The following is a 19,862-nucleotide window of genomic DNA, read 5'->3' as shown; positions in this document are numbered from 1 at the left end:
TCTTGTCCAAGGACACAACCACGATAGCAAAGACTGGTCCGTTTTCCCGATCAGCTTCCCGAGAAACATAAACTGACAGGGATAGGGAGCGTCGAACCCAAGCACCTTCACCTGAGGCTTCATGGTCAGCGATCTATAGCCCAGTGACATGGTGAGCGATATATAGCCCAGTGACATGGTCAGCGATCTATAGCCCAGTGACATGGCCAGCGATCTATAGCCCAGTGATCTATAGCCCAGTGACATGGCCAGCGATCTATAGCCCAGTGACATGGTCAGCGATCTATAGCCCAGCGATCTATAGCCCAGTGACATGGTCAGCGATCTATAGCCCAGTGACATGGTCAGCGATCTATAGCCCAGTGACATGGTCAGCGATCTATAGCCCAGTGACATGGTCAGCGATCTATAGCCCAGTGACATGGTCAGCGATCTATAGCCCAGTGACATGGCCAGCGATCTATAGCCCAGTGACATGACCAGCGATCTATAGCCCAGTGACATGGCCAGCGATCTATAGCCCAGTGACATGGCCAGCGATCTATAGCCCAGTGACATGGCCAGCGATCTATAGCCCAGTGACATGGTCAGCGATCTATAGCCCAGTGACATGGCCAGCAATATATAGCCCAGTGACATGGTCAGCGATCTATAGCCCAGTGACATGGCCAGCAATATATAGCCCAGTGTCATGGCCAGCAATATATAGCCCAGTGTCATGGCCAGCAATATATAGCCCAGTGTCATGGCCAGAAATCTATAGCCCAGTGACATGGCCAGCGATCTATAGCCCAGTGACATGGCCAGAAATCTATAGCCCAGTGACATGGCCGGAAATCTATAGCCCAGTGACATGGCCAACGATCTATATAGCCAGCAATCTAACCTACTGGGCTATCGCCCCCTGGAATCGGCTATGATATAATGATCCACATAAACAGTACTAGAACAGGGAGCATTGACAGGACATACTTATACATTGGTAACTGGCGACTAAGCAGAGGACAAAGTACAAACAATAGTTCATAAATTCATCTATTCGACCCTAAAAAGTTTGAATGTTCAAGATTGTTTTGATATCCTCTTGACTTTGTAAAACAACCGGTTTATCTGGTAAATTCAAGTAGCTAAATTACATGCTTTATGGCCATATAAATCATTAAATCACAATAAAACTGTCTTATACATAAGTCTATATGTTACTGAGATTTTTTGTGCATACAGTTTTTAGAAGCCCAGAGTTTTATCTTGTTGGAGTTTTTCATGGTGTAATTATTGTCCAATCACAGATACAGTTAGACAATTTCTCTAAAAACCATTTTCCCACAAAAGGATTTTTTTTAACTCTAAGATTCCAGATTTAATATAAGAGTTGTCAGAGAAAAACATAGCTCACCAAGAGGGCTTAATTTCGTAATTAGTGTTTTAAGAAAGGTCAAAGTTCACGGTCAAGGCCAGCAGGCCCACAACTGTAAAACCAATGGAAAGGTCTTGACCAAAGGACCACAGTGTCAAGTATTACAGCTCTATCTCATATAGTTAGGATACTGTGGCCAAGGTTGAAGTTTTGTAAAAGTATGTCAATAGTCATAGTCAAGGTCCACAAATGTAGTACAAATGGAAAAGTCTTGTTACAAGGATCACACGTGTGTCAAATATCTAAATTGCATCCTCAATAGTATTTACACAACACTTTTATAAAAACTTTAACCTAACTGTCACTGGGATGACGCCCGGGGTCTAGCAATAGTTCCGCTTCGTCCTAGCGACCTTATCTGGAAGTTCTTGTGAAATGATATACAATATTTAATCTGGGTAACAGTGACCTAGACCTTCAACCAGGGAGATACTTCAGCCTTGATGAGTTTCAGAAAGAGTGGTTGCAGCTGCTATTTCCAGCTAAGATACCCAGAAGAAGAGTCTGGGATCTGAAAATATTTGTAGGGGTGGTTACTGATTTCTCCTTTCATCAGTGTTCAGGCGATGCTTGTTTGTTTATGTTTAACGTCCTATTAACAGCCAGGGTCATTTTAGGATGTGCCAGGTTTTGGAGGTGGAGGAAAGCCGGAGTAACCAAAGAAAAACCACCGGCCTACAGTCAGTACCTGGTAACTGCCCCACGTAGGTTTTGAACTCGCAACCCAGAGGTGGAGGGCTAGTGATAAAGTGTCGGGACACCTCAACCACTGGCCACCGCGGCCCCTTCAGGTGATGCTGACAATACCCACCAGACCAGTGTTATGTATGAAGACTACAAAAACTCAAACACATGTCAACATTTCGTAATGGGTTTTTATTGTTATTGTTGTCATTATTATTACCAATGTATACTGTTCAATGAAAATACATTTGATCACAAGAGTTAAATATCTATTCTATGTTTCATATTACATACACATTTGTTAAAAGTTGGCAAACAGGTCCTTCTCATAAAACTCCCTACCGTCCAGGAATACATGAGTGAAGACTGCATATTTATCTACCTGTTAAGGTAGACGAGTGGCTGGCCATGTTATTTATAAACATAGTGTGAATTGGTATCTGTGTACCATACATATTTATGTTAGAATAATCCATGTACAGTGAAACCTCCTAATCCGACCCCTTTGGTATTCCGACATTCTGTCTTATCCGACCCCTGACTATACCGACATTATCTAAATCATACATAATGCTCCCGTTTGTCAGACACAAACCTGTGTAATCTGACATGTACAGCGAGTCACAGGGTTTCGGATTAGACAGGATTCACTGTACACAAGAAACCTTGACATACAGGTTTCTCAGTAGATTTCTTTTCACAGGAGGGATGATGAATAGTCTATACGTTAATAACTTGTATATTATAATAACAGAATATGTCGTTACCTCGGCAACAGATCATAAAAAAAAAAATCCTTCTGTCACTTCTCACTTTGGTCAACATTTAAACAGTCACCATGTACACACAGGGTTAAAACTATAGCAACCCTTTAAAACACACGCCCATTTTCCCTGTGGGGGTACTCTACGAGTTGGTTTGTACACAAGAAACTGCTTCAATATAAATATATGGGAGAGAGTAGTATATGTAGCCATGATAAAATGGATCATAAAATTCAGTTGATATGTTACCGGGGCAACAGGCAGCAGCTAAATGGATTTTCTCTGGACAGATTCACGTCCCAGTACTTAAGGGAGGGGATGTATGAGTTATCTCCCCTGCTGTACAGTGAAACCTGTCCTATGTGACCAATTTCTTGTCATCTCGTCAGATCCAACATAAAGCTTCAGACAGACATATATTTCAACAACTTGTTTAACCCAAGATGCTGAGTCACGAGGTGTCTGATTGGACAGGTTACAGTTTATCCAAGATTCCAAATGATTATCATATGGTTTGTCAAGTTTTTATCTTCTCTTTTTTTTTTAAAAAGGGCGAATCTTCATACTTTACTGCACAAGAAGGCATTTAATCAGTGTATAATTGGTTATAAATAGATACGGTATAGTGCAGCCGACTTTACCAGCCCAATGACTTTTACCAACCACTGACTTTTACTACATCATGTAACATCCGACCATATCCGCCAGAACGACAACATGCTTCACTGTCATTGCCGACACCGACTTGACAAACCACCGACTTTAACGACACCCTATAATATCTGACCGTATCCGCCACAATGACGACATACTCCAATGTCATTGCCGACACCGACTTCACCGACAAACTTTCAAATCTGACACATTTCATTTAAGTCAGGTTTCACTGTAACTTCAAAGTCATCAATACAGAAACAGAAAAATAGGAAAGGTGCTGGAGGGGATTATTTGTGGTCAAAGCTGGTATTGGATCCAACTTAATGATGAAACCCGAATCGACATGGGACCGACAGATCTCCGGCTACATCGATCACAAGTAGTGTAAAATGGATATGTAATGATGCAATTTTTTATCTGAATTCTGAAATCAATTCTGAAAGTCTACCATTCACAAATACCTGGTCTGGATTTGAGTTTTGGTAGTCGCTTTAAACTTCAGTTGGTCTTGTCGTGTGTCGCATGTATTTGGATTTTAATCCCAATGAAAGTAATTGTACCGGTAACAAGTCTACCTGTTTACTGATGAGGTAGAAACAGGTGAGAAACACTAGCTGACAGTTTTTGTGATTGGCATTTAAAAAAAAAAAAAAAAATGTTGCAGCCAAATTTTTAAAATCACAGGGATCGGTAACTGTTAACAGTATTGAATTTAATGCCATTTAATCACAATTATATATATCGTTCCTTCAAATCCATTTACCTAGCCCCTGTGTGTAGCCATCCTTGAGAACTGTTGTCCCTGATATCGCTGGATTTTCATGTGATGTATGTTACCACCAAATTCTATCAAGTCCTACTTTCACAGATGCTCAATAGCTTTTGATTGGTAAATGGAGTATTTTAACAAAACTTAAAACCTGACAAATACAGTTGTTTCCAGCCCTACTGGTAGACAACATGTAATTTTACATTCATTTTAATCCTGTAAGCACTGTTACATCAATAGTTATATTATAAAACAAAAAGTTTAAAAATAAAATCAATTTTTTCCCCTCTTAAATGAAAACAAAAATAATTTAGATTTTATAACCATCAAACATATATATATTGTAAAACAAGGATTAAAAATCACACATTTATTTCTCAAATCAAGCTAATACAATTGGATGTGATTATTAAATTTCAAATAATTTGTTTAGACATTCCCATGATAATAGCAAATATAGAATCAGTGTAATAGATGATGTTTTCATTTTTGGTCGATAATTTATTGCTTTGACACAGAAAGAAAAGGGGAAATATGTCCGATCGTGTTGCACTTATACTGTAACGATAATTATAGTAGTATATGTGTGTAACGGACAAACGGACAGATGTAAAACTCCGACCGGATGTACAAAGGATAATGGAAAACTACTTATGGGATAGGTACAGGCAGTGACCATTGTACGAACAAAACAAAACAAAAAATTCTTAAAAGAATTATGCACAAAGCATAATCACAGCATATTTTGAGTGAATGAAGAACGATTTATATTGGAAGTTAAAGTTTCCTTATTAGAACTGCTTTAGAGAAATCCTGTTAGTTATATTAAGCTGATCATACTTTTGAACAAGAGATGTATTTTAGCCCCATATTTAAGCACCAATCACAATGAACAATGGCCTGTAACATATTCAACAAGCATTGTAAGCTTACAATAAAAAAAAGAAAATAGATCTGAAAATTTGAAGAAAGTTTGATAACTATATAATGACATGTGAGTTAATCACTCAAGTTATGGATGATTATTTAAGTGTTCGGGACCTACCTCCCCCAATCTCTCAGAGTGGCATTGCCCATTTAACACTAGACAGAAGGGTGTACAGGACATAAAAGGGGTGACTGAAATTGGAATATCCTAGATTTTTTGTTAATAGTATTGCTGGTAAGTACAAGATCAATATGCTGTGTGCACATAACATAAGAAACTCGACACCGGATAATCGTAGGCGGTCTGTTCCCTTCCGCGCGACCTGTGATCAGAGAACAGGGGCAAACTGCCCTATGTGACGTGTAACAAGCTCTCAGCCACCACCGAGACCTGTACATATAAACTACAGTCGTGAACATTTGAGTAAGTCGTTATTGAGTTAGTGTGTGTCAGAAGGTCTATAATTCTACGTCCACAAGCTGAGTGGAGATAACTGGCCTTGTGGTCGCCCAAGAATTAATTATATTCATATATTTGTACGGGTTACATCACGACACCCTCACGTCCATATATCACATCCAATGCTGTCCATCACACGATTCTAGTGGGTTGCAAAGTTCCCTATATAGTCTAGGGGGCCACAAAAGGCCGTTAATGGGGCTCTAATAATCAGCAACATGGGCCACACTGATCCCTCGGCCCCAAACGTCCCTAATAGGGGCCATCATGTTTATCACTCCTGTCTGGCAAACTTCCGTGTTGGGACACACAGATGTCCCAACCGGTGTTGGGACACACAGACGTCCCAACAGGTGGCCACCTCCAAGGAGCCAATGTGTCCTAATCACATCCTTGGAGTGGATGGTCGACGAGTTGCAGGCTGGGAGAGTCTATACGATTATACTCCCCAGGGGTGTAGTCGGCCATGTTGTCACACCTTAGGAGCTGTCTACACACCAGGAGTTCAATATTTTAGCCCCAGGAGTTTATCACACCTGAGGAGCATGTACTTATGTCTGTGAGGAGAATGAGAAGCTACTGCTACTAGCCGTTAAGCTGATCATGCTCCCCCGTAAACTTGACACATCGTCATTGTACGCTGTATCCAGCGAAGCCTGGGCGACCTCCATCGGACTCATCCCCATGTCTCCGGTCTCCTGGTCAAACTCGTCAAGATCGTGTTCCTGTCGCTTTTTTAAATTATGAATTTTTTCTTTCTTCTCTGTCGACAATTTGTTCCTCTCATCATCCATCTGTAATATGAAATATTTATCATTTCAATCTTTAAGTCTTACAGTTTATCCACTTCACTCTCTGACTTTCTTTAATACAATTTTCCAGTGAAATATTAGCCATAATTTCAGTGAAACTTTTACCACAATTTTACAGTACATAATTTCAGTGAAACATTAACAACAATTTCACAGTGAAACATTAACAACAATTTCACAGTGAAACATTTACCACAATTTCAGTGAAACATTTACCACAATTTCAGTGAAATATTTACCACAATTTCACAGTGAAACATTTACCACAATTTCACAGTGAAACATTTACCACAATTTCACAGTGAAACATTTACCACAATTTCACAGTGAAACATTTACCACAATTTTACAGTGAAACATTTACCACAATTTCAGTGAAACATTTACCATAATTTCACAGTGAAACTTTTACCTCAATTTTACAGTGAAACATTAACCACAATTTCAGTGAAACATTTACCACAATTTCACAGTGAAACTTTTACCTCAATTTTACAGTGAAACATTAACCACAATTTCAGTGAAACATTTACCACAATTTCACAGTGAAACATTTACCACAATTTCACAGCGACACATTTACCAAAATTTCACAGTGAAATATTTACCACAATTTTACAGTTACCATTTACGGCATATGTTATAACAATCGAACACCTAGGAAAATGCGACCGTATGACCTACTTTTTGTTCTAGAAGGGCGCGCCGGAGAGAGACGCGTTCCTCAAGCTGTCTGCGCTCTCGCTGGTGCTGGGCTTCTGTTTGCATTTTGATCTTGCTTTGGTAAGCCATTAGTAACTCTAGCTCCTGCTGCAGTCGTTGTTTGAGTTGTTGGGCTTCTGTCTCCTGTGAGTCGTCCAGTCGCATCTTAAACAGCACATATTAGTCAACGTCTTTATTTCTATATGAATTTGTTAAAATTTGGATAAAAAAGTTTAACATTTGATGAATTCTTATTTTTAAGAACTAGTTTTAGGTTTATATTATAGCATTTATCTACAGAGTAGTTATCTGTTGGGTAAATTTTAAGAATTGGCCACCAGAGAAGTTATTTGTTGGGTAAATTTTAAGAATTGGACATCAGAGAAGTTATTTGTTGGGTAAATTTTAAGAATTGGACATCAGAGAAGTTATTTGTTGGGTAAATTTTAAGAATTTACCACCAGAGAAGTTGGTAAAAGAATTGACCACCAATATGGTCGGATATAAATGTAAAAGACCCCAAGAGTATTCATCTGGTTGGTATAGGCCCTAAGAGGAGTTATTTGTTGGGTAAATTTTAAGAATTGGACACTAGATCTGTTATTTAATTGGTGGGTAAATTTTAAGAATTGGCCACCAGAGAAGTTGGTAAAAGAATTGACCACCAATATGGTCGGTAATAAATGTAAAAGACCCCAGAGTATTCATCTGGTTGGTAAAGGCCCTAAGAGGAGTTATTTAAAACAAATTCTGTGTGACTACACTAGAGCCACTCAAAATGTGACGTAATAATAGATCTTGATTTCCCGGAGGACTTACATTTTGCTGTTGAAGCATCTCGGCTATACTGGCCTCGTACTGTTCCCCCAGGATGTTGAGTTTGCGGACCTGTTCCTCCTTGAGTTTCTTGACGACAGCCTTCTGCTCATTTTTAGGTGTATTTTGCAGTATATGTTCTTTGAGTGCCTTGTACTGTCTCCTCTGTGTCTGTACGGCTTCGTGGAACTGTTTTCGTATCAATACCTCCTTTTGCTACAAACCAAATTATATCAGTTATTTCTGAGGCTTCAGTTATGAACGCCCCTACTCAAACTAGTATAGAGGGTGACAGACTGGTCAAACTAGTATAGAGGGTGACAGACTGGTCAAACTAGTATAGAGGGTGACAGACTGGTCAAACTAGTATAGAGGGTGACAGACTGGTCAAACTAGTATAGAGGGTGGCAGACTGGTCAAACTAGTATAGAGGGTGGCAGACTGGTCGAACTAGTATAGAGGGTGGCAGACTGGTCGAACTAGTATAGAGGGTGGCAGACTGGTCAAACTAGTATAGAGGGTGGCGGACTGGTCAAACTAGTATAGAGGGTGGCAGACTGGTCGAACTAGTATAGAGGGTGGCAGACTGGTCAAACTAGTATAGAGGGTGGCGGACTGGTCAAACTAGTATAGAGGGTGACAGACTGGTCAAACTAGTATAGAGGGTGACAGACCAACCTGATGGACACCAGACTAATTCTCTCATTACACCTTTCTGATTAATATTTTTTGTAATGTTATGAAAATATTCAAATTAAAAAAAGACACAAATTGCATAATTATGATACAAATTGGGCTATCTCAACCAAAACTTCAACCTGTAGACTTTGGCACAAAAATACCAAGAAATGGACATGAAAATCTACCTTCCATTAAATCTTCATCGAAAGCGATATCACATATAATTAATAGAACAAAATTTGTCTGCTCTGACCGACAGATGCACGGACAAATGGATTCACCAAGGTATCAACCTTCCAATTGTTTTCCTGTATCAGGTAGGATTGATTCAGCATCTGATCCATCACATGTTTAGTACCCTTAAGGGGAGATAACTCTTCCTGTCTTACCTTAAGACTGCGGGGCTGTTGCTTATGTTCCAGCAGATGTTTCTTACGGAGGTTCTGCTCTTCATGTGCATTGTATTCCTTCTGATTGTCTCGTTCTGTCTGATGCTGTTTTTTGAGGTGGTCGTCGCGCAGCTTTTGTAGCGTCTGAAGTTGGCGATACTCCAGATCCTGCGTGCTGCTGTGATGACGCAGCAGCATGGCATGCTCCATCTCCAGCTGGGCCTGTCGCTTACTCAGCTCCTGTCAGACACAATCAACACATAGAAACACACAAATACTGAGGTAAAGACTTGTTAACTGTCAATGTGGAACCAAACAATATAAAATTAATATACAGTGAAACCTGCCTTTACCGACCACAAACTTTAACGATTTGTTTGTTTGTTTGTTTAACATCTTATTAACAGCCAGGGTCATTATGGACGTGCCTGGTTTTGGAGGCGAAGGAAAGCCGGAGTACCCGGAGAAAAACCACCGGCCTACGGTCAGTACCAGGCGACTGCCCCACTTGGGTTTCGAACTCGCAACCTCGCAACCCAGAGGTGGAGGGCTAGCGATAATGTGTCAGGACACCTTAACCACTCGGCCACCACGGCCCTGACTTAATTCTGCAACATCCCACCAAACATGATCCACTGTCTTTGGCGACACTTTACTTTACCGACACACTGTCCTATCCGACACATTGACTTGGTCCCATACAGTGTCAGATAAGTCAGGTTTCACTATAGAAACCAGATTCAGCAACCTCCTACGATTCAACCCTATCCGAGTTGTAGAATTCCATACTTGACGTTGTAACAATGCTCTTTAATTTCATGACTTAGCAAATTTCCTCAAGATATTTTTTTTTTCAAATTACATTAAAGCTTTGCTTCATGAGGCGGAGTCAGAGAAGAAACGTCTGTAAATCTGTGGCCAGTATACCCAACCAAAATATTTGACAGCTAATCATAAAGTTTTCCTCTGTTACTGGCTTTTAGGAAATTTTCTAATTTATTTTTTTAAATCTGTATCCTAAGTCATTAAGATTTACCAGTTACAATACTAATTTTAATTCTGCATTCCTTTAGCTTGGCAGACTTCATTTTCAAACTGCAACAACAAACAAGTGTGCTGGGTATTGCTAAAGCAACTCATGTCCTGACCTGAACCAGACACAATGAAACTAACCAGACACCCTGAAACTCTAACTTGATCTGTAGCTACTCATACTAAAGTTACAATACCAACTTTCACCAACATATCTTGAAGCACAGCTACGAAAAGTGCAGAAAACTGAGTGGATGGACCGACAGACAGACGGAGAGGAAATCTATAGTAACCCCATGTTTCACTTGGAGGGGACTAGTAACATCTACTTGATTAAAGCTGTGATTGACTTTTGCCCGTCATAGAGTGTAAAGTTATCAAAGTTGGGGGGATTCTTTATATTACAAAACTCAAACCTCGGCTAAATGCTCCTCCTCTTTTTGGTGGTATTGCACAAGTTTTCGTCGCCGGAACTTGCGGATTTCAAATTCCATGGAATCTTTGTGTCGCTTTTCGAGTCCGACCTCTGCCTCTCTCTGGCGCTGAAGGAGGCGGTCTTTGTGAGTCCGCACCAAGTCCTCTCTCTCTTTTTTAGGTGTGCTGCCATCAATCTCCTGTCAAGTCAAAATTTATGTGTCTTAACCATGTAAAATTATTTTGATTACATTTCAAAAATATGCACCATTCTACGCAAAAACTAGAGACGTCCTTAGTGAACTGTAAACAAACTCACACGACACAAGGTGTTTGTAAACACGTGATCCAAGTAATTTTTTTCACTTTTGGCACAATGCGTCAACTGTTACTAGAATGACAATCCTTTGTTTGATTGTGGGTTTATTTATCAATTCAGTACAGATCAATGGTCATTGCAGAAATATTTCATAAGCATCATTTTAAGATGATGCAGAAGTTTCATTCATGCTTCTAAGGACATTTATATAGCCAAACTTTAAATTTTCTATAAACTGATATATAATGTTTCTGATTTGCTTGGTGTTTCATATTTCAGACAGACAGGAGGCCATGAACACTGCCAGCAGACAGACAGACAGACAGACAGACAGACGTGAGGCCATGAACACTGCCAGCAGACAGACAGACAGACAGGAGGCCATGAACACTGCCAGCAGACAGACAGACGTGAGGCCATGAACACTGCCAGCAGACAGACAGACAGACAGACGTGAGGCCATGAACACTGCCAGCAGACAGACAGACAGACGTGAGGCCATGAACACTGCCAGCAGACAGACAGACGTGAGGCCATGAACACTGCCAGCAGACAGACAGACAGACAGACGTGAGGCCATGAACACTGCCAGCAGACAGACACAGACGTGAGGCCATGAACACTATCAGCAGACAGACAGACATACAGACAGACAGACAGACAGACAGACGTGAGGCCATGAACACTGCCAGCAGACAGACAGACAGACAGACAGACAGACAGACGTGAGGCCATGAACACTGCCAGTAAACAGACAGACGTGAGGCCATGAACACTGTCAGCAGACAGACAGACAGACAGACAGACAGACGTGAGGCCATGAACACTGCCAGCAGACAGACAGACAGACAGACAGACGTGAGGCCATGAACACTGCCAGCAGACAGACAGACGTAAGGCCATGAACACTGTCAGCAGCCAGACAGACGTAAGGCCATGAACACTGCCAGCAGACAAACAGACGTGAGGCCATGAACACTGCCAGCAGACAGACAGACGTGAGGCCATGAACACTGTCAGCAGACAAACAGACATGAGGCCATGAACACTGTCAGCAGACAGACAGACGTGAGGCCATGAACACTGCCAGTAAACAGACAGACAGACATGAGGCCATGAACACTGTCAGCAGACAAACAGACATGAGGCCATGAACACTGTCAGCAGACAGACAGACGTGAGGCCATGAACACTGCCAGTAAACAGACAGATAGACAGGAGGCCATGAACACTGTCAGCAGACAGACAGACGTGAGGCCATGAACACTGTCAGCAGACAGACAGACAGACGAGAGGCCATGAACACTGTCAGCAGACAGACAGACATGAGGCCATGAACACTATCAGCAGACAGACAGACGTGAGGCCATGAACACTATAAGCATACAGACAGACGTGAGGCCATGAACACTGCCAGTAAACAGACAGACAGACAGACATGAGGCCATGAACACTGTCAGTAGACAGACAGACATGAGGCCATGAACACTATCAGCAGACAGACAGACAGACAGACGTGAGGCCATGAACACTGCCAGTAGACAGACAGACAGACATGAGGCCATGAACACTGTCAGCAGACAGACAGACGTGAGACCATGAACACTATAAGCAGACAGACAGACGTGAGGCCATGAACACTGTCAGCAGACAGACAGACAGACAGACAGACAGATGTGAGGCCATGAACACTGCCAGCAGACAGGCAGACGTGAGGCCATGAACACTGTCAGCAGACAGACAGACGTGAGGCCATGAACACTGCCAGCAGGCACAGACGTGAGGCCATGAACACTGCCAGCAGGCACAGACGTGAGGCCATGAACACTGCCAGTAAACAGACAGACGTGAGGCCATGAACACTGTCAGCAGACAGGCAGACGTGAGGCCATGAACACTGCCAGCAGACAGGCAGACGTGAGGCCATGAACACTGTCAGCAGACAGACAGACGTGAGGCCATGAACACTGCCAGCAGGCACAGACGTGAGGCCATGAACACTGCCAGCAGGCACAGACGTGAGGCCATGAACACTTACCTTCTTCATCTGCTCCTTGTTGACTTTATACTCCTTTTTCTGCATAGTTGAGAACGTCTTCTTTTCTGTGTCATGTGACGTTGATATCTGTTTCACCAGTTTCTTCTCCATGCCCTGGTTATTGCGTGCCTGAGACAAGGGAGACAATCTCAATAACAGTAACAAAGACAATCTACATAGAAAGTCAAGCAATCTCAAGTGTTTGGTATTCAATAATTTAATATCTGACTAAGATATATAGTTTCATTAGTATCAAAACATTATTTGAAAACAAAAGCTGCTTAAATTGTATAGCATTGGAAGGGAGACAACTCAACTTGATTTTATATAAATACGACATAATGTGAGAATGACTGAACACTCCGCCATTAGGTTGACAAAATTCCCGACAGACAAACAAGCTCATATTTCATATTAATTAAGGCTTATTGTGACTTGTGCCAGCTCACCATCTTCTCCTGGTCTGAAACCTGCATCTTTCGGATTTTCTCCATCTCGATGAGGAATTTCTGTCGAAGGTTATCATACTCCTTATCTAGCTTCTGTTTGTGCTCCTCCATCTCCGTCTGGAACTTTGTCTCGTTCTGTAACAAAAATAGAGGTACAGGTAAAATTCTAATTACTATTACATTTCCTTCACAGCTTAATTATACAATATGTAAAGAGATCCGAAAGGTCCTGCAGCTTCTGAATGTGTAAGCTAGCGAAAAATCAGAGATGTATATTACCACTAAGATGCCAAGAGATTCGAGAGATGTCCACTTGCCTGACGCCAAGATTCAAACATTTACCAACATAATTAGAGTAAACAGAAATTTCAAATTAATATCAGTGTTATAAATACCATATTGTGCATCGGTACACCATCCACCGACATATCTTAACTTTCCTTCAAACACAACATAATGATCTTAAATAATTGAAACCTTCAAACAAGCATGCTACAGGCCCAATATAAAGTCACCAGGCCCCTTGGTTATTGAGAAGAAGACGTTTAAAGATTTTAGACTATTTGACCCCTGTGACCTTGAATGTAGGTCAAGATTATACATTTGAACAAACTTCGTAGCCCTTCGCCCCCAGAATGCTACAGGACCAATATCAGGTCTCTTGGCCTCATAGTTATTCAGAAAAGGTTGTTTAAAGGAAAAAGTTTACGCCGGATGGATGACGGCATAAGCTCACTTGCCCTTCAGGCAGGCGAGCTAAAAAGCTTCGATGTCAAAAATATTAACATTATAACTAATAAGCACATCAACACAATATCAAATTTATTTAAGATTATCATTATCATTTCTAAAAAAAAATTGAAAATTATATTCTCCCCATTTCTGTAAACTGTGAAATCATTTTTTCTTTATTAATTAATTTTTAAAATTTGTCTCAAGACCTATTGAGGTTTATGCCCCCATACACCTCAACATAACTTTATTCAATCCCTATATTTATATTTTTTTTTTTATATTTTTGTATAATATTTTGTCCTTGATAAATAGGGACTTGTGCAAGTCTACCACGGAACTTACTGAAATGTACGTCATCACTCTTCGTCTACATATGGTTATTACTTTCAGAATTTCTTTCGTGAACAAACTTAATAACGAATTAAAACAAATATTATTTTTTAATGGATTTTTTTTTCATATAAATATGATCAATTTTGAAAAGGAATTAAAAAATATAGTCCAAGCTCGACAAATGTATTCCTACGCCGGACTTGATATAGTTCATTGAAAAATGACTTGAGTTAACTGTGGTAGGTTCATTGAGTCTGAATTAAGTGGAAATATAAATATTACCTGTTGTAGTTGTTTTTGATGGGTCTTCCTCATTCTCTTGTAGCCAGTGAACTGTTCCTTCATATCGTTAGCGTGTTCGTGTTCCTTCATCTGTTTTGTGACAAGATGGGTCGTCCGGATCGTGGCAAAGTTGTTGGCACCAGCCTCCATGCGGTTTATACTCGAGTTTGAAGGCTAAAACAATGTAAATGGTTTTATTAGTACAGATTTGATTAATTCAAACTGTTTTCAGAATACTATTATCAATGATATTAAAGTGAACCGCTCCAATTATCTGAAAATATCACAAAGAAAATCAGATACCGATAACGATGAAACATACATGATGAAGAGATGGATCAAATGCTAAATCATATTAGTGAATATTAGTGTTAAAGAGTTATTGAGTTGTTTAAAGTAGTATTTCTTTGTATTGAAGAACTGTTATCGGCAAATAAAAAATAATTTGTGTTTCGGGATTCCTCTCCAACAAAAATATGGTTAGTAAGCTAAGGATCTTTTTTTCAATTTATTATTCTTTGACTAAGGTTACTTAGAGAGATCTTCTGACTTTAATAGAACTTCTTTGATAATTGCAATAAAACTTCTGGTTGACACCAAAAATCAGTAGATAAAGAAACCGGAAACACAACATTTTTTTTCTATTTGGCCTAATTGAAGCATTTTGATATAAAGTTCTGTTTTGTATTCATTTCAGAGCTTTCTTAGTGTTAGAGATGTATTTCGTCGTAAAGTAGCAATATCCAGAAAACAAGCATGTGAGATGAGAATTATGAGTTAGTGAATATGAAGCCAATAAAACACATTTCCAGATAAGAGTTAACTCCCCTGATCTGTGAGACGACATTTCAACTTTTCTACATGATGTCATAAGGCAATTTATCATTTACTTAACAAATGAAGCAGTCGTACAAAATTTTAACAGAAAACTGAGTTCTGGGTCATACTGAAAGAAATTATAATATGAACAAAGAATGAATGTTCCAGTGACAAAACTCTGGTTGATAATGTTTCTTGCCCAGTACTCTACAATGACAACATGTTGACCTTCAACTTCATTTTACTTGAAAGCATTATTACAAGGTTTGTACACCATCTCTGGCTTAAAGCTTCCAGGCAGCAACTCTAGCCAGACTAGCTGATACCTTCAGTCACTGCGTACCATTCTACTTTTCAAGTCTCTAGTTTAGAAATGATTGAGGCTTCCAGTGTATCTACATAAATTTGGCAATTTCTGATACAAAATGTTGGTCCAAAACTGGAGAATTTTAAAAAAGAAATGTATTGTTTTCCCCAATCATACGACTGTATTATTTTCCCCAATCATATGACTGTATTATATCCCCCAATCATACGACTGTATTATTTTCCCCAATCATACGCCTTCATTATTTTCTCCAATCATATGACTGTATTATATCCCCCAATCATACGACTGTATTATTTTCCCCAATCATACGACTGTATTATTTTCCCCAATCATACAACTGTAATATTTTCCCCAATCATACGACTTTTAACCTTAAAATTGAGACAATTTCACAATGTTGAAACAGGAATTTTAAACAATCAACCCCCCTCCCCTCCAGTAAAGGTCCAATAATACAATAATGAAGCGAATGTAAATGACATCAAAGCTCTATATGAAATAAGATGAAAGAAATTAAGAATTTACTATGAAGGATGAAAAACATGATGTGTAAATGATTCTCCAGCTAAGATATAAATGGAGGCTAGTCTCCTTGGCGGTTCAATGTGGGGTGACAAGCTGTGTTGAAGTCTGATGAGAACATATAGTAACTGGTAGAGAACTTGAAGTCTGATGAGAACATCTAGAAACTGGTAGAGAACCTGGTTCTCTCAGTGGTACCTCTATGGTCATTTGGATGTTCTTTATGAAGTATTTGACAGAATTTCAACTATAAAAAAAAAAAATAATAAAAAATTTCCCCAAGGATGATGGAGTAAATCTGACCATAACAAACATATCAATATTAAAACACAAATAAAGCAGTAGCATTGTGGAAAATATTGAAAGGTTCATTAATTTTAAATATTGAAAGTTCCGTTAATTTTACTGCCAGAGTTGAACATGACAACAATTTATTGCCATTTCTCCTTAACAAAACTCTCCTAAGTCCATGCTATGTTGGAAATTATGGGATGCACACATTCGTTAATTATCTCCCCTTTTTTAGATGCATTCATTCCACTTGGTTTCACAAACATAGATAGGTATATGAGGCCAAACAAAATGTTTTGTCTGTTTCCTATCAATTATTCCACTTTAAATTTCTGGTTAATGTAAATCAACTTTGGTCAGATCAGTGGCTGATTTGTTCATGTTTAAGAAATATTTATAATCATTGTCCTGAATTTATATCACAGAACCGAAAAATTGTTGCAGACTTCAAACTGTAACCTCTAGATCTGCCATCCAGTCTGCTAACCTTTTCAAAGAAATATTTTCTCTCAAATCCCAACAAACAAATTTTTTTGTTTGGCCTTATAGCTATACAAAGCATTCAGTCTCAGTCCCAAAGATGAAATCCATGAAACTAGGAATTATGAGAACATCTGGGCAAGATATAACCTTATACTGAAGTCTGAAACTAAATTTGTTTTCTGCTTCAATGAACAGACTGAATTAAGAATTACACAGACCATTAACTGTTTATAAAACATTACAAACATTGGCTCAAAAAATCAAATCAAATTTTTGATGACATCAGCTGAAATAAAATAATTAAGAATTGATAAAAAAAGGATTTTCTTTGTATCAAAAAATACAAAGAAAATCCATGTTTTATCAATTGACAAAAATGTGACAAGATTTTTTACTAAATATTTTGGAGTTTATACAAAGCGACAAAAATGTATTCAAAGTGACAAAGATTTTCTGGTGTAAATTTTAGTTTGTACAAGTAATTTGTTTTAGTTCATAGGACTGTCTAAAGTGATCAATATAAAGTAATGTATTTAACTTAATAAGCCCACTGTGCACTTAAAAAATCTCAAAAGGGGTGACCTTAATCAAATCATATACAAGGGAAAGTTTGCAAATAAAATCTGGGTGAAAAAAATAATATTTTTTCCCCATTTATGCATCTTAATGTAGCAAAAATTATCCTGAGTCTCTGGTTAGAAGACTGAAGATTATATTAACAGATAATTGGAGGTAAACTTTTCGTATGTTTTAATTAATGCACACATCTTCTTGGGAGGTGTGCTTATAGGTGCAGGTGTACACATTAGGTCTGTGATGAACAAATGTGGATCAGACTCCGTATCTTGAAATTTCTGGTGAGTACTTCACACTACATGTATATTGCAGGGCTCAAAGCGCCACCTATTTTAGTGCCCATGGCGCCTTAAATTCACCTATAAGGCGCCTGCATGGCGACTAAAAAAACTGTAGATTTGCGATTTGGTCTTTCAAATGTTACAGTCAATGTTAAAATGACGTTCACAATCGAAAAAGTTACAGAGAGATGTTATACTTATCTAAAGAGTTAAAACAAAATTTTTTGTTATTATTTAAGACAACTAGGCCAGGCCACTAACTTTTCCAATTTGCGCCTAGATTTTATGTCTTGGTAGCCAAATAGTCCCCATGGTAAGAATATCCTCTTTGAGCCCTGTATTGTGATAATTATCTCCCACAAAACACCCCAATAATTTTAGATGTACAAGATACAAGTTATGCATAAAATGTTTATCCCTGCTGCCATTAAACAGTAATGATCATTGATGACCTTGACATTAGATTAAAGTCACATGACCTTGGAATTTCATGAAGGCTATTTGTGACTATCAGGACTATGAATATCTAGCTGATTATTATTCCATGCTAATTATCTAACCTTCCTACATTATATATGTATATATCAAACATGCAAAGATTTTGCAGGAGCAAGCTTAAGAATACCCAAAATTACAGAAAATCAAATTGATGCCAAAGTGAGGGGTAAAAAAATTGAAAACAAAATGGCTTTTTTTTTCATTCTGCCATTACACACCCAAATTCTCATTCAATACAGAGGTTACAACATAAACCATGCATGTTGAAAATTTGGTAAATAAAATTGTTCATACCAGGTTGAGAAAGAGCAGGGGAGACTGAAACATCTAGTAACAAACAAAACAACATTTAATTACAGAAAATCTACCACTAGGTGGCAGCACAGACACAGGACATTCCGCACACCCATGAATATACACAGCATCTAACTGGAACGTCTACCATTGGATGGTTTGATACTAAGGCAAGATGTGAATGCCACCAGGTGGCATCAACAGTGTACACAGCCATCAGGTGGTGGCATCAACAGTGTACACAGCCACCAGGTGGTGGCATCAACAGTGTACATAGCCATCAGGTGGCATCAATAGTGTACACAGCCACCAGGTGGCATCAACAGTGTATGCAGCCACCAGGTGGCATCAGCAGTGTATGCAGCCACCAGGTGGCATCGACAGTGTACACAGCAAACAGGTGGCATCGACAGTGTACGCAGCCACAAGGTGGCATCGACAGTGTACGCAGCCACAAGGTGGCATCGACAGTGTACGCAGCCACAAGGTGGCATCGACAGTGTACACAGCCACCAGGTGGCATCAACAGTGTACACAGCCACCAGGTGGCATCAACAGTGTACACAGCCACCAGGTGGCATCAACAGTGTACACAGCCACCAGGTGGCATCAACAGTGTACACAGCCACCAGGTGGCATCAACAGTGTACACAGCCATCAGGTGGCATCAACAGTGTACACAGCCACCAGGTGGCATCAATAGTGTACACAGCCACCAGGTGGCACCAATAGTGTACACAGCCATCAGGTGGCATCAATAGTGTACACAGCCATCAGGTGGCATCAATAGTGTACACAGCCACCAGGTGGCATCAATAGTGTACACAGCCATCAGGTGGCATCAACAGTGTACACAGCCACCAGGCGGCATCAACAGTGTACACAGCCACCAGGTGGCAGCAACAGTAGAGCAGGAATCAAACGTTTACTTTTTTTAAAATCAAAATTCAATCAGGCGATAATTCCTACATTATTGTTTAAACAAATGAAGCGCTTCCGGATGATAATGAGGCTGTTGATATATGATAACTGTATAATAATGTACACTTGCTAGTAATTCTGCTGAGTAAATATTAGGTTTTCATCC

The 19,862-nt window shown here is 39.5% G+C and overlaps 1 protein-coding gene across 11 annotated transcripts in view; it reads right to left on the bottom strand.

The window, feature by feature from the left end:
* Positions 1-2,274: 2,274 nt before the first annotated feature.
* The window catches only part of LOC117333602 (serine/threonine-protein kinase TAO1-like), a 52,188-nt gene continuing 34,600 nt past the window's right edge, over positions 2,275-19,862 (bottom strand). For 6 of the 11 annotated variants that reach the window (XM_033892967.1, XM_033892969.1, XM_033892968.1 and 3 more), the window contains 9 exons: positions 18,776-18,808; positions 14,681-14,854; positions 13,331-13,465; positions 12,882-13,010; positions 10,527-10,724; positions 9,079-9,318; positions 8,012-8,224; positions 7,175-7,357; positions 2,275-6,472 (listed from right to left, as the gene is read on the bottom strand). In XM_033892967.1, coding sequence (XP_033748858.1) covers positions 6,230-6,472; positions 7,175-7,357; positions 8,012-8,224; positions 9,079-9,318; positions 10,527-10,724; positions 12,882-13,010; positions 13,331-13,465; positions 14,681-14,854; positions 18,776-18,808 — 1,548 coding nt within the window. In that variant the 3' untranslated portion in view covers positions 2,275-6,229. The remainder of the gene's footprint in view (positions 6,473-7,174; positions 7,358-8,011; positions 8,225-9,078; positions 9,319-10,526; positions 10,725-12,881; positions 13,011-13,330; positions 13,466-14,680; positions 14,855-18,775; positions 18,809-19,862) is intronic. The other 5 variants (XM_033892970.1, XM_033892973.1, XM_033892972.1 and 2 more) reach the window with 1 other exon arrangement.

This window comes from Pecten maximus, chromosome 8 (assembly GCF_902652985.1).
Source record: "Pecten maximus chromosome 8, xPecMax1.1, whole genome shotgun sequence".
In the NCBI taxonomy this organism is placed as follows: domain Eukaryota; kingdom Metazoa; phylum Mollusca; class Bivalvia; order Pectinida; family Pectinidae; genus Pecten; species Pecten maximus.
The sequence above is the reverse complement of the archived record's forward strand: the minus strand, read 5'-3'. Positions and strand labels throughout refer to the sequence as shown.